Genomic DNA, 12578 nt, shown 5'->3' on the forward strand with positions numbered 1-12578 from the left:
CCAGGCTGTGGCCCTATAGTTCTATGGCTGGCTGTCACAGAGCCACCCTTTGGCCAGTGCCACCCTTCCTGCACTCGCTCCTGCTGTTGCCAGGTCTCTTGAAAGGAGAGCGTAAACCTCCCTGAATTCAACCAGACCAGAAAGAGCAGAGAATAAGCACGTGCTGCGTGTTCCTGTGCTCCTCATCCTCGGTGAATGAAGTGCTCGAACACACCGCTGCAAACTTCCCCCGGTGTCATTAAAACCCAGAGCTGGTAAAATGGAACCAAAAACTCTTCACAGGCGCTTTCAGCACTTATGCTGGTGGCTTCACTGAAACCTGCTAAAATAAATCCTGGGTGTTTTCACACCCGGGCTGTGCTGGACTCCCTGCTCAGGTTTTAAATACACTGAGCTGCCCCAGTGCACTCGATTCTTCCACACAAAGCCTCCTGGCACAGGGAGCATTTCAGTACAACAGGGCAGAGAGACGAGTGGAAGTTCTGGGCAGCCAGCACGGCCAAGCAGGAAAAGAGGGGAGAAAGGGGGAAAATGGTTTAGGAAAATACTGCTCTATTTACTCTGCTGAACAAAGCGATTTCTTCTGCAACACCTCCCTGTTCTCACTGGCATCTACCCCCACTACAGCATAGAGGCTGCTGCAGTCTCTGGACCTGCCTGGAGCACCGCTTTCCCACCCGTGGTGTGATGAGCCACAGCACACGCAAAGGAAGCGCCTTCCCAAAGCAGGGACCAAAGGAACATCCTGCAGCATCCTGCAGTGAGGAGCCTGTTACGTTTTAAAGGTTCTTCTACAACTTATAATACTTAATGGGACACCAAGTACCTAAAGGGGCTCCAGGAAAGCTGGAGAGGGGCTTTGGACAAGGGCCTGGAGGGCCAGGCCAAGGGGAATGGCTTTAACCTGCCCGAGGGGGAGACTGAGATGAGCTCTGAGGCAGAAGCTCTTCCCTGGGAGGGTGCTGAGGCGCTGGCACAGGGTGCCCAGAGAAGCTGTGGCTGCCCCATCCCTGGCAGTGCTCAAGGCCAGGTTGGACACAGGGGCTTGGAGCAAGCTGCTCCACTGGAAGGGGTCCCTGCCCGTGGCAGGGGTTGGAGCTGAGGAGCTTTAAGCTCCCTTCCAGCCCAAACCAGTCTGGGATTCTGTGATTTAACATAAAAATTAACAGTTTCACTATTAAAAAGCACTAAATCTATAAAAAAGTACATGTGTGCCTATCTATTCATTTAACCAGAAATTCTTCTAATATACTGAAGAAAAAGTGAGGATTTTCCTTTAAGTCTGTAGCTATTAGGTGGGTGGGTGGGTGGGTGGATGGATGGATGGATGGAGTGCGTACCCTTTTTCACCACATATCACAAACACAACAAAACAAAGGCAGTGCCACACCAGCTCCCTACTGCCATGGTCCCATTAGGTCTCATCTGGCTGGTGGATATGGCCTGGTCCCTCTGCAGGTGCCCAACCCAGCCCCAGAGGTGCTGGACCTAGTTGTTGCTGGGGACAGGCTGGAGGCAGCTACTACACAGAATCACACATAGATACAGAACCACATGTATACGCTGTATCACATGTGATATACACAGAACCACATCATACACTGTATATCACATATTGATACGGAATCACATGGACCTCAACCACACTACATCAATCAGAGCTTCATTTGAAACCTCCTCTCCCCTGCTCCCATCGCGGTTCCTTGCAGCAAACTCTCCTCAGGGCCATTTTTGCTTACTTAAGCACAGTGCATCTGTAGCTGGTCCTGGTCGTGAGGCCACAGAGCGCCTCTGGAGCTCTGGGTTGCAGAAGCTCCCCTCTCTCCAGTCAATAACAAATGGGAGAGTGGCTTTGTAGCCTTGTTTTCTTCTTTAACTGCTTATTTCTGACTCTTACCTGGTCCTGCTTCAGCCTATCACTGACCTGCCTGCGAACCTCTCAGCTCCCTGCTGATGGCAGGATCCTGCCACCTACATCTCTGCAGCTCCTTATCAGCACCATGCTCTAAAGACACCTCGCTCCTCCCTACCCAACAGCACCCAAAGCAAGCTGAACAGTCATGCAGTGCAACAGCACACACCCACCAGTCAGACCTGGTCAAGGAAATAAAGGGCAACGGTCTGCATCATCATCTTCATCCCCAGAATAAACCAAACAGGAGCCTTCACACCCAGTGAAACCCAGGTGGTCAGGGAGGGAGCACTTCAGTCCCTGGTGCTGGTTTATGATGCTGAAGTATCTTCAGTTGAAAACCAGTTTTTAACATGAAGCCAGTGAAATACATGGCATGCAACTGCACAGGATGTTCTGCATGCCCAGGGTTTGCAGAGGGAACGTGCTCCTGCCTGTTTGTGACAACTGCACGATGTAAATTCCACAGGCGCTACGTCAGACCGGGCAGCTACCCTGGCCCGGGACAGTTACTCAAGTACAGCAGAACCACACCATAGACACATAAATACAGAGTTACCTTCATTTACATTGACATTTGCATGAGAGAAACTACTGAGGACTCCTGCTAGAAGCATTGTATGCTAATGAGACTTTATCCAAGACAAAACTGTTAGTGCTAACAGTTGGATACTCTCTGTTTTAATTATGCATGACTAATGATAGCTGGTTGTTTGGCTGCCTGACCACCAGATTGCCTGCCGTTGCCAAGGGAAAATCTCTTCAAATAGACTGATTTTCTGTTATAAACCAGAGCATGTTCTACTTCACTTTGCAGTAAAGTATATTTTATTTTTGACAGTTTTTGCAGGTTTAAAAATCAAAATTCGAGTTGAACTCATTGGTGGGCTCTGCCCTGTGGAAGTCACCACTAAATCACTACCAGCACTGTAATACAGCACCGTGAACCAGAGCTCCAGCTACACAGAACTCCTGCAGGCATCGACTATGGCATGTACGAAAGTACTACAGGAGGAGCAAGAAACACCACTGCGAGGGCTGAAATGTCATTGGGCCCATTTTACATGCCCAATGCAGGTGCACTAATGAATCCAGCCTGTTCCAGGGTTTCTGGCAGCTGAAATGCAGGAAGAAACCGTGCCTGCAGTCAGAGGAAGGGATGGGTTTAATGCCAAGTTGACAAACAGCTGGAGAAGGGTAAAAAGAAAATAGCTTGATAGTTTCTGATAGAATAGGATAAAGAGGAACAGGCAGTGGCACATTGGACCAGGTAACCCAGCAATGCAGGGTGCAGTGGGAAATCTGGAACTGGCAGCCCAGCAACACAGGGTAGAGTGGCACATCTGGACTTGGCAGCCTGGGTGCAATGTCACACCTGAACCAGACAGCCCAGCAATGTGGGTGTGATGGCACATCTGGACCAGGCAGCCCATCAGAGCCATCCAACACCTGCAAAGCCTCACCTTTGTGGCAGCACTACATGGTCTTTGCTCCTGAGCTGGCTTGGTGGAGCGGGCTTGGGACAGTTTCACCATGCTGACAGCATGGGAGGCACAACTACAAGCAGAAGGCAGAGGAAGTACCCCCTGATGGTTACAAACTGAGGTAAACGCATCACTGGGTTAGCATGAAGCTGGAACCAACAACAGGACTGAGCTGGAGGGAAATGTGACTTCTGAAAGAGTCCCAACTTCTGCTTCCAAGCGGGAGCTTCCTGCTCCCACAGGTACGTGGAATTTGTACTGATCGTCTGTGCTTGCAGAGACAGAGCTGAGGAGGACACAGAACCCCCTTCCCCTGCCAACAGTGCCTTATCAGAGGGGCATTTAAACACATCCGTGCTTAGGAATAGATTCCCATTGGGAGACAACAGTTTGCATTTCACCCTTATCTCTGCGGATCATTCTGAGTGGCTGATGAACAAGGCAAAGCGCTGGTACCGGCAGCCTGTGGATGGACATGATCAATTACCCCATTGATTAGTGCAACCTGACCTTGCCACAGGTGAGCCCACGACCACCACTGCCATCTCCAGAGATCCGTGTATCTGCCAGAAGCAGGGCAGAGGCTGGCTCAGAGGCCAGAGCAGCAGGCAGGATACTGTGCGTCACCGGCTTCCTTCTCCTTCCCTCATCACAAGGAGCAGCAGTCGCATTACGGACGGGAGCAAGAGAGGATCCCTTGAAAAAGTGACCCATGGTCTAAAACGACACAGTATGTGTGCAAGACCAGCAGTTGCCACAGGCCAAATCTGATCCAGGGAGAGGGAACGTGGGAAATAGCAAGCAAGGGCTCATAAGCCTGCCTGGCCATGCCAGGACATGCTGGTGCCTGTCTGGGACCTGCCTGCTTTCATCAGCAGGATGTGCCCATCCACCTCCACAAGTCTCAAACAAGCTGAAATGGCTCCAGATTGAGTCCCCAAGCCTGCTGCAGCACGATGCTTTGGTTTCCAGGCCCAGCCATAAGTCAGCTTCTGTGCTGGGGAAGCCAGGGTCAGCCTGTGGAGTGTCAGGCTGAGCCCCAAGACCTCTTTCCTTGGGATACTGGCTACAGTCAACGCTTATGCAAGGTCATAGAATCCCAGCCTGGTTTGGGTTGGAAGGGACCTTAAAGCTCCTCCAGCTCCAACCCCTGCCACGGGCAGGGACCCCTTCCACTAGAGCAGCTTGCTCCAAGCCCCTGTGTCCAACCTGGCCTTGAACACTGCCAGGGATGGGGCAGCCACAGCTTCTCTGGGCACCCTGTGCCAGCGCCTCAGCACCCTCACAGGGAAGAGCTTCTGCCTAAGAGCTCAGCTCAGTCTCCCCTCGGGCAGGTTCAAGCCATTCCCCTTGGCCTGGCCCTACAGGCCCTTGGCCAAAGCCCCTCTCCACTTTCTTGTCATCCCCTTTCAGGTACCTGAATGTAGATGATACAAAGAAAGTCATTTAACGCTGGCTTTTCCTCAATAGAACAGCCCTTTGGAAGAAATTCTGATTTTCATTCCTTACGCTGTTGGCTCCTCTGCACAACGTCTGAAACCTTCATGATTGTTTAAAATGATAAATTATTTTAATTTACTCTGAATTTATGTGCACAGACACGGGGCAGGAGCCACAGTGTGCTTGTTTCATAATTGGTGGGGATTTGGAACGTGAAAGCCTTACCCAAACAACAACTTTATTTCATCGGGGGTGTGCCCGTATGTCTACATGTACCACAGTCACATTCCAGAGAGACGGGAGCAAAGCTTCACCCAGTCAAATAATTTATGATGCTGAACTGCACAGGAATACCAAGAGAGGACGGGAGTCAGAAATGCACCTTTTAAAGCCAGAAAGGAGAGTACTCTTGTGTTTATTTCACCACCCAGCACTCCAGAGATACCTGCATTTACACAGGAGTGCACACAACTGCAGCCAGCCCTGGTATCTGGACATGCATCAGAGGGACTGTAATACTAGAACATATATATAGCATCTTGAAATACAAATATGCTGTATATACTTGATATTCACCCGCTATTGGTACTGCAAAGCTTCCATTCCAAATGCCCGGGTCTCGGTAGTAAGAATGACAAGGGATGAAGAACATTTGGCAGATGTGTTAAAGCTTTCCACAACCAGTGTTGCTCCTTCGCTAAAAGGCTGTTGGCTATACGGGGCAGCTTGTCTTGGAAGAGAAGGCAAAAGTGGCAAGTCCCAGCCGCCAGAAGTCAATACCCCCCCTCAGCATTACAACACGATTCAGGTCCTACATCCCCCTAGGACCTGAAAGGCTTCAGCAGAGACCTGATGACTCCGAAGCAGGGAAGAGCTCTACTGAGCACAGCACAGACCTGAAACTCCCAAGGTGGGAAGAGAAGCAGCCAGGCTACATGTGAAGGATTCCAGCTTGGAAAACAAACCAAAACCCCCAAACCTCCTGACCTATGACCAAAGCCAGGAACCATCTTCCTCTACAGTCCCCTTCGCAGATGTCTGTTGGCTGCTCTAAACCTCAGACCGCACTCACGCAGGATGGCCAAAAGAGATCACCGCTGTCAAAGGCACATCGATGAGGTCTGAGCTACCTGCTAACAAGGCTGGCCTGGCGCTGATCCCCGGTATTCCCAGCTGGATGCAACAAGAACCGACGTGTGCCCTGTGATCACAGATGTGGTTACCTGTTTATAGCTTCCACCACTTCAGCTCTCCACCACAGCCTTTGGGAACCTTCACCCAATGGCTCCCAGCATGAGGTTTAACTCTTTGCAGTGAAGGCTACACTGTATTTTACATGTTGCAGAGTATATATTTCTATGATTCTAAACATTTCTGCGTCATATAGATTTTAGGATTTCATTAATTTCTCTGTAATCACATAATGGTAAAACTCAGCTTCTAAAACTTCACTTACTGTCATTGCATGATTTAAAAGTGTTACCAAGGTAAAACCAGCTTTCATCATCCATGAGCTTTAAGAAAAACAAAATGCAGGCAAAAAACCTTTGCTTGGTAGAGAGAGCCATTTCCATCACCTCCAGATCTGTACATTGAGATACCCAGGGGAGCTTGCTCACAAAATACAGATGAGGTGTGTAGGGACCAGTAAGGAACATAAACCTGGTCTCTCCAAGGGAGACACACACACAAATCACCGTAACCTAGATAAGCATCAGCACAGGAAGCCACAGAGAAATCCAGCAGACAAACCCAGTTGTGAAATAGAGACTGCTTCTGTATGTCGAGCAGTTTGCAATGCAGCCATTTATTCTTTCAATGAAAAAACATTTTTACAACTTGCTCTCTCCTTCCTCATGTGTTCTCATTAAATCTTAACTGCTTGTCTGGGAAGAATATATGGGAAGAATATAGACGAGCTGCAGGACAGAACTCCACTTCTGAAGCAAGTGGCTCCCCAAAATAGTACTGCCATACAAAACCACCTTGTTACTGATATAATTCCTTGTAACTCCGTGAACCAGTGACACGAGCAGATCCATCACTGCCTGAAAACAAACAAAAGGCACCAGGGCTTTAATTATGGAAGCTGCAGAAATAACTCCTCATCAGAGAGAGAACCTTTGGTGATGAGAGATGCTCTTTGAAAAACAATTGCTAAGATGTGCTCTGTACCGAGACAGGAGCTAAAGGACGTTACTGGCCAACTGTTTAGTGGGTCCATCTGGGGTGCTGTGCCCTGTGTTGGTTAGGGAGGTTGTGGGAGTTCCAGAAGCACCCACCAAGGCAAGGATGAGGGTTTCACCTACCCCACAGTGTGCAGTAAGGGGTGATGGCTGAAGGGTTGCCTGGTGTTGGGGTGATGGTCACAGGGCTGGGAGTGCTGCTCACAGCCAGGCTTCAGCAGCACTAGAGAATAGCTGCCCACGTTTAATGCTGAACTGATGCATTAAACATTCATATGCATTAACTGTTTGAAAATGAGGGAGCTGTGCCACTTGTTTTACTTCGTGTTAACACTTGGAGGCTTTTACTGGAAAGCCTCAGCAGTCAACGGAGACTTTATTTCTCACCTTTAGCAAAGACAATGAAAACTTAATGTGGGAACTGGGACTTGGCTCACTCAGCTCAGCACCTCATTCACTGAAATAGCCCACGCGCCTTCATCCCTGCTATTTTAGCTCAAAATGAGACTCACAAGTCAAAGCTTATCCCCAGTTCAACAACTCCCTCATCCACGCTCCTTGTGGACCCCCAGAGGTGGGTCCATATGCAATTCAGATGCACAGAAGCGGATGCAGGGTGTCTGTTGAGCCAGTGCCCAGCATCACACTCCCCACAGGGGACACCTCCACCAAAACACACACCCTGAACATCTCCCCAACCTCCTCGCAGCTGCAAAAGTGCTGACTCAAAGCCATGGGAAGTACTTCCATGCTTCAGTATCAATTATTCAAGCAAGGAATGTGGATGATGCTTTAGGAGCAGTGAGGAGGCAACTTCTGAAGCCCTCACTGCTGGAGAACAGCCAGAATTAGAGCAGCGAGCTGAGAGGTGAATCAACATGTGCCAGGGAGCGGACCCCATGGCCACCCTGCCCCAGGAGCCTGGGCATGGCCAGCCCTGGGTGCTGTGAGGTGCGACGGCAGAAAGGAGCTGCCTTCAGACGGCGACAGAGCTGGATGTAAAACCACCTTTTCTAACACCCCAATTGCATTATCCAGCTTGCCGGGATTCGTATTTAAATGAGCAGCCTGGTCCCCAGACTTAGGATACTAACAGCAATTGATTAAATGTATATTTAAATATATTAGTGTTGCAAATACCCAGTGAGGAAAAACTGAGGAGGAGCAGTGCCGACGTGCAGCAAGACTCGAGATAAACAGCTCTACCCGTGTTCTGCAGCCTCTGCTCAAAGTGCTGTCTCTTACACTGATCCTGCACTTCCCCTTTCAAAGGGCACCACCAGCTGAAAGCAAAATAAACCGGTCTGAAAGAAAGCCTACAACAGGCATATGAACTGGAAGAAGTTAATCATAGGGCAAGAAGAATGACAAGACAGACTTAAGGCACCGTTATCTCAGCACCTAATTGCTTTGGTAGCGATGTTAATGCTTCCTTCAGCAGCATCTCTTTGCAAAACAGATCCTCTCCCTCCCTCCTGAGACAAAAGTGATGCTTTCATCCTACGGCTCCAGTTTCATTTATGTAACCTATCCAGCTGCACAGGCACCGAGTTTCAGACAGAGACTCAGGCCAGGAACCGACTGTGTTGCAGCTGAAACCCCCCCAGAGGCAAGTCCACAGGTTTTACTAAGGTAGTTCCAAACCTATATTTGTTTACATCCTAATAACGTTTAGCACTGCCTGAGCGAACCCATTGCGTTACCCTCTCTGCCACCTCTATGCCTGAAACAGTACAAATAAGACACTTTCTTGTTTAGATTATTTCCTTTACATACCCAGTTCTACAGGCAGAGAGCACGAGGGCTTCAGGACCCCTCCAAACACAGAGGCTGGCCGGGGGATACATAGAAAATACTTGTCAGTTGCCCTACATAGACATCTACTGTATTTTCAGCAGCTACTACACCAGAAGCAGGCTGCCTTGCCATAAAACCATCCCCAAATACCACTGAAAATGCCTTCTACAGCATTCTATGGCAGATCATGGGACTGGTAAAAAGGCATCTGCCTAAAATAGGTTGGAACCTGGAGGCCTGAGCCAGTGACACCCCAAGAAAACATAATGCAGCGGGATACTTCATTGCTTCAATCTGCCGGCAATTGAATATGAGGTTGGACCCCGGCAGAGGCTCAAACCCCTGCAACAGCGTTCCCGAGAGCAGAAGATGGGGCTTAATTCAAGTAGAGCAAAATAATGGGAAAAGTACGATAATGTGTGTAGGATTTAAAAGTATAAATGGATACAAAGTTTGGGAGGGGGTGGGGAATAATTAAATCAAGCCAGAGGATTAATGGGCAGAAATCGGAGGATTCGAGCAGATTAAGTGCGTGCGACCACTGGCGAACAGGTTTCGCTCCAGCCAGCCGGGCTGGGGCTGCTGGAAGCGCGGGGTGAAGGCAGCCTTTCCATTGGGAAATAGGAAAAAGCACAGAAATAAGCTGTAGCAACGCGGGGGCTCTGCCGGGGCGCAACTCCCGCTCCTGCGGAGCCGGGAAGTGCTGCGGAAGCCAAACCCCCCCCAACCCTGCGGTTGCCAACTTCTACCAACAGACCTCTGGCCAAAGCGGGAGAGTTAAAACCTCTTCCAGCGAGCACCGGGACCCCCCAACGCCAACAACCATCACCCCGGGGATACAGGCAGTCGCCGCAGCATCCCGCGGGAGACCCGAGCGGTCCCCGGGGATGCTGCGGCGGCGGGGCCGATAGAGCGGCTCCGCTCCGTGCTCCCCGACACCCCCCATATATCCCTCCTACCCCATCGCGACCCATATCGCTTCCTACCTAAGCACCGCCGTGTCCCCCTTCCTGACCACCAGATTGTCCACGGTCGCCCCGGGGAAGTCCCCACCGGGAGCAGCGAGTCGCCCGGGAGGTAGGAGACAACACAGGCCGAGGACCACTATCGCCGGCCACTGGTGGGAGCCCCCGGCGCTCCGCACCAGCGGTACCATCTCCGCGCCGCTCCGCTGCTGCCCGCGGTCGGCGGCCGTGCGCGGAGCGGGGCTGCTCCCGGGCGGCCGCCGCAGCATCTAACGAGGAGGAGGAGGAGGAAGAAGAGGAGGAGGAGAAGGAGGAGGAGGAGGAGGAGGGAGAAGGAAGAGGAGGAGGAGGAGGGCAGCGCGCCCGCTCTGCGCGCCGCGGCGGCGGCTCGGCGGCGGGCGGCCCCCGCTGCCAGCCCCGTTGCCACGCAGCCGTTGCCTTGGCAACCGTCCCGGCGGCAGAGGGATGCGGAGGGATGCGCTGTGTCCCTCCCGGCCTTCCCGCCCCGCGGCATCCCGGCCCGCAACCTTCCCCCACCACCTCTCTTCACCCGGTTCCCACCTGCCCTCATCATCCATGGGCTGCTGCCCGCCGCTCCTCCTCGGAACTCGCTCCCTGTACCATTCTCCACCTGGGATTTCACCAAAATTTACTCAAAGCCAGCGAGGCAAATGCTGGTTTGAGGCGGCGGTGCTGGAAATCACGCCGGCAGCTCCACGGTGAGGCCTCCTCCTCCCTCGGGAGCTGCTACGGCTTCCAAACAATCCAGGCCTTTCTGGAATACAGGACCAGCCACTCTGATGTTTGGCCAGCTCCGCTCCCTATGATTCTACCAGGATAACTAGAGACAGTCACCAAGGAGCAAAGCACCACGGGCAGACTATTCCCCTACAGCCACGCAACAACGAGCAGCAGCCTGCCTTCCTCCTGTGGTCTCCTCCAGTGTGTTCAATGCACACTCAGAACCTCGTCGGCCTCCGAGACTGATGCTAAGTAAGGATTTTGTTCGCTTGGTTTTGTTACCCAAATTCCCACCTCCCCGTGTAGCTGCTGCTCACAGGACATGCGGCTGCACATCTCCAACTTTCCTACGGGAAACACTCTCCTCCCATCAGAGGGAGAGAAGTTGCTTAAGGGATGCACTGTCATGGCAAAGGAATGGCAGGGCTGCTGCAGCGAGGGCAGTTCTGAGCTGTTCCCACACTGCTCTGTGCACATCTGGCCTGCACAATGTAGGAATTGTTCCTCCAGAGCAGCTCAGCCACCCCATGCGCCAGCTAGCACAACCCAGCTCTCCCATGGCACTTCCCCTCTCCCTGGCTGCTGTGCCTTTTCCCAGGACACTGCTTTTCCTACTCACAATTTGCATCAGGAGGATTGACAGAATATTCTAAGTAAGAAAAAAAAAACACTTACTAATTCTATTTTCAATGCTCCCTTTTCCACTAAACCTCCATCCTTTCTCCTGTAAGCTGTACCCCTCACCACTGTATCCCACTGCATTACATCTTTCCAGCTGCCAAAGGTAATTCTAGCATACACAGAAAGGAATTATTCCTCTATTTCTGCAGCACATGATACTACAGAGTTTCCTTGATAAGGACAGAGAGATCAGCTGGCAAATCTTAGATGTGGAATTCTCACCATCAGAATTATCACTGTAATACAGTGATGCCTTTTCAGTGTTAAACACAACTCCACCGTGAGACAACTCCCTCTATCAGTGCACATGCAGCAGCTGTAACACGTGATACCATCCATTGGGACCACCAGCAGGAACTTCCTGCAAGCAGGAGTCGAACATTTGCCATGAAAAATAGTTAGGAATATTCCTGAGGCAACACTGTGCATTTTGAGCTGGGTTTGCCAGCAGGACAGACTCTGGTTGTGAGCCACAATTGCTATCATTGTTAACTATGAGAGAATAAGGGGGAATGGCTTTAACCTGCCAGAGGGGAGACTGAGATGAGCTCTTAGGCAGAAGCTCTTCCCTGTGAGGGTGCTGAGGCGCTGGCACAGGGTGCCCAGAGAAGCTGTGGCTGCCCCATCCCTGGCAGTGTCCAAGGCCAGGTTGGACACAGGGGCTTGGAGCAAGCTGCTCCAGTGGAACGGGTCCCTGCCCGTGGCAGGGGTTGGAGCTGGAGGAGCTGTAAGGTCCCTTCCAACCCAAACCAGGCTGGGATTCTACAAATATCAGCGAGAGGCCTCCCCCATCTCACACTGTCACCATCCCACATTTGAAGACACACAACAATCTCCCGTAGGACCTGCCCAGACAGGAATTCTTCCTGCAGGCAGCAAACATAGAACAGCACATCCCAAACATTTGGCAACCTCCTCCTTGTGTAGTTCTCAGGTGTCATTTTTACCGTCGCCCATTGAGTTCTGCTGTCAGCACCGTCAAAGCAGCTCTCAAGGCACCCCGCATCCTCACAATGTCTTGTTTCCCGTCCAACCTCACCTCAAATATCGTCATCAAACCTCTATCTCCTTTTCAAATCACCGACCTTGTAAACTGAGAACGTACACCTTTAGACCCTAGTGTCTCCCTGAGCATGTGTCTGATGGACGCTTGGTCTGAAACACCACCCAGCTCAGCCAGACGAGGGCTTACCCAGCGGCACTGCTGCATCAGGGCATCCTCGTCCCAACAGCAGCCACACAAAAGAGTAAAGTACCGAGAACTGCTCTGTTTTGTGCACAAGCCCCAGCAGACACACACCACTCCTGCTTCAATGGGTCCTGAAGACCTGTCAATGGCTTCTCCCCACATTTCTCCCTTTTAAGGACACAT

General features: G+C 51.3%; 1 protein-coding gene across 3 annotated transcripts in view; it reads right to left on the reverse strand.

Moving 5' to 3' along the window:
* Positions 1–10188, reverse strand: part of NEGR1 (neuronal growth regulator 1) — a 274782-nt gene extending 264594 nt beyond the window's left edge. Inside the window, exon 1 of one of the 3 annotated variants that reach the window (XM_061469770.1) lies at positions 9806–10186. In XM_061469770.1, the coding sequence (XP_061325754.1) occupies positions 9806–10053 (248 nt within the window). In that variant the 5' untranslated portion in view covers positions 10054–10186. Of the gene's footprint in view, positions 1–9805 lie in introns of all 3 variants that reach the window. The other 2 variants (XM_061469771.1, XM_061469769.1) reach the window with 2 other exon arrangements.
* Positions 10189–12578: the final 2390 nt, after the last annotated feature.

This window comes from Pezoporus flaviventris, unplaced genomic scaffold (assembly GCF_033815535.1).
Source record: "Pezoporus flaviventris isolate CSIRO_AGI_PZ_B2104156 unplaced genomic scaffold, CSIRO_AGI_Pfla_v1 ptg000059l, whole genome shotgun sequence".
NCBI classification, from domain to species: Eukaryota; Metazoa; Chordata; class Aves; order Psittaciformes; family Psittacidae; genus Pezoporus; species Pezoporus flaviventris.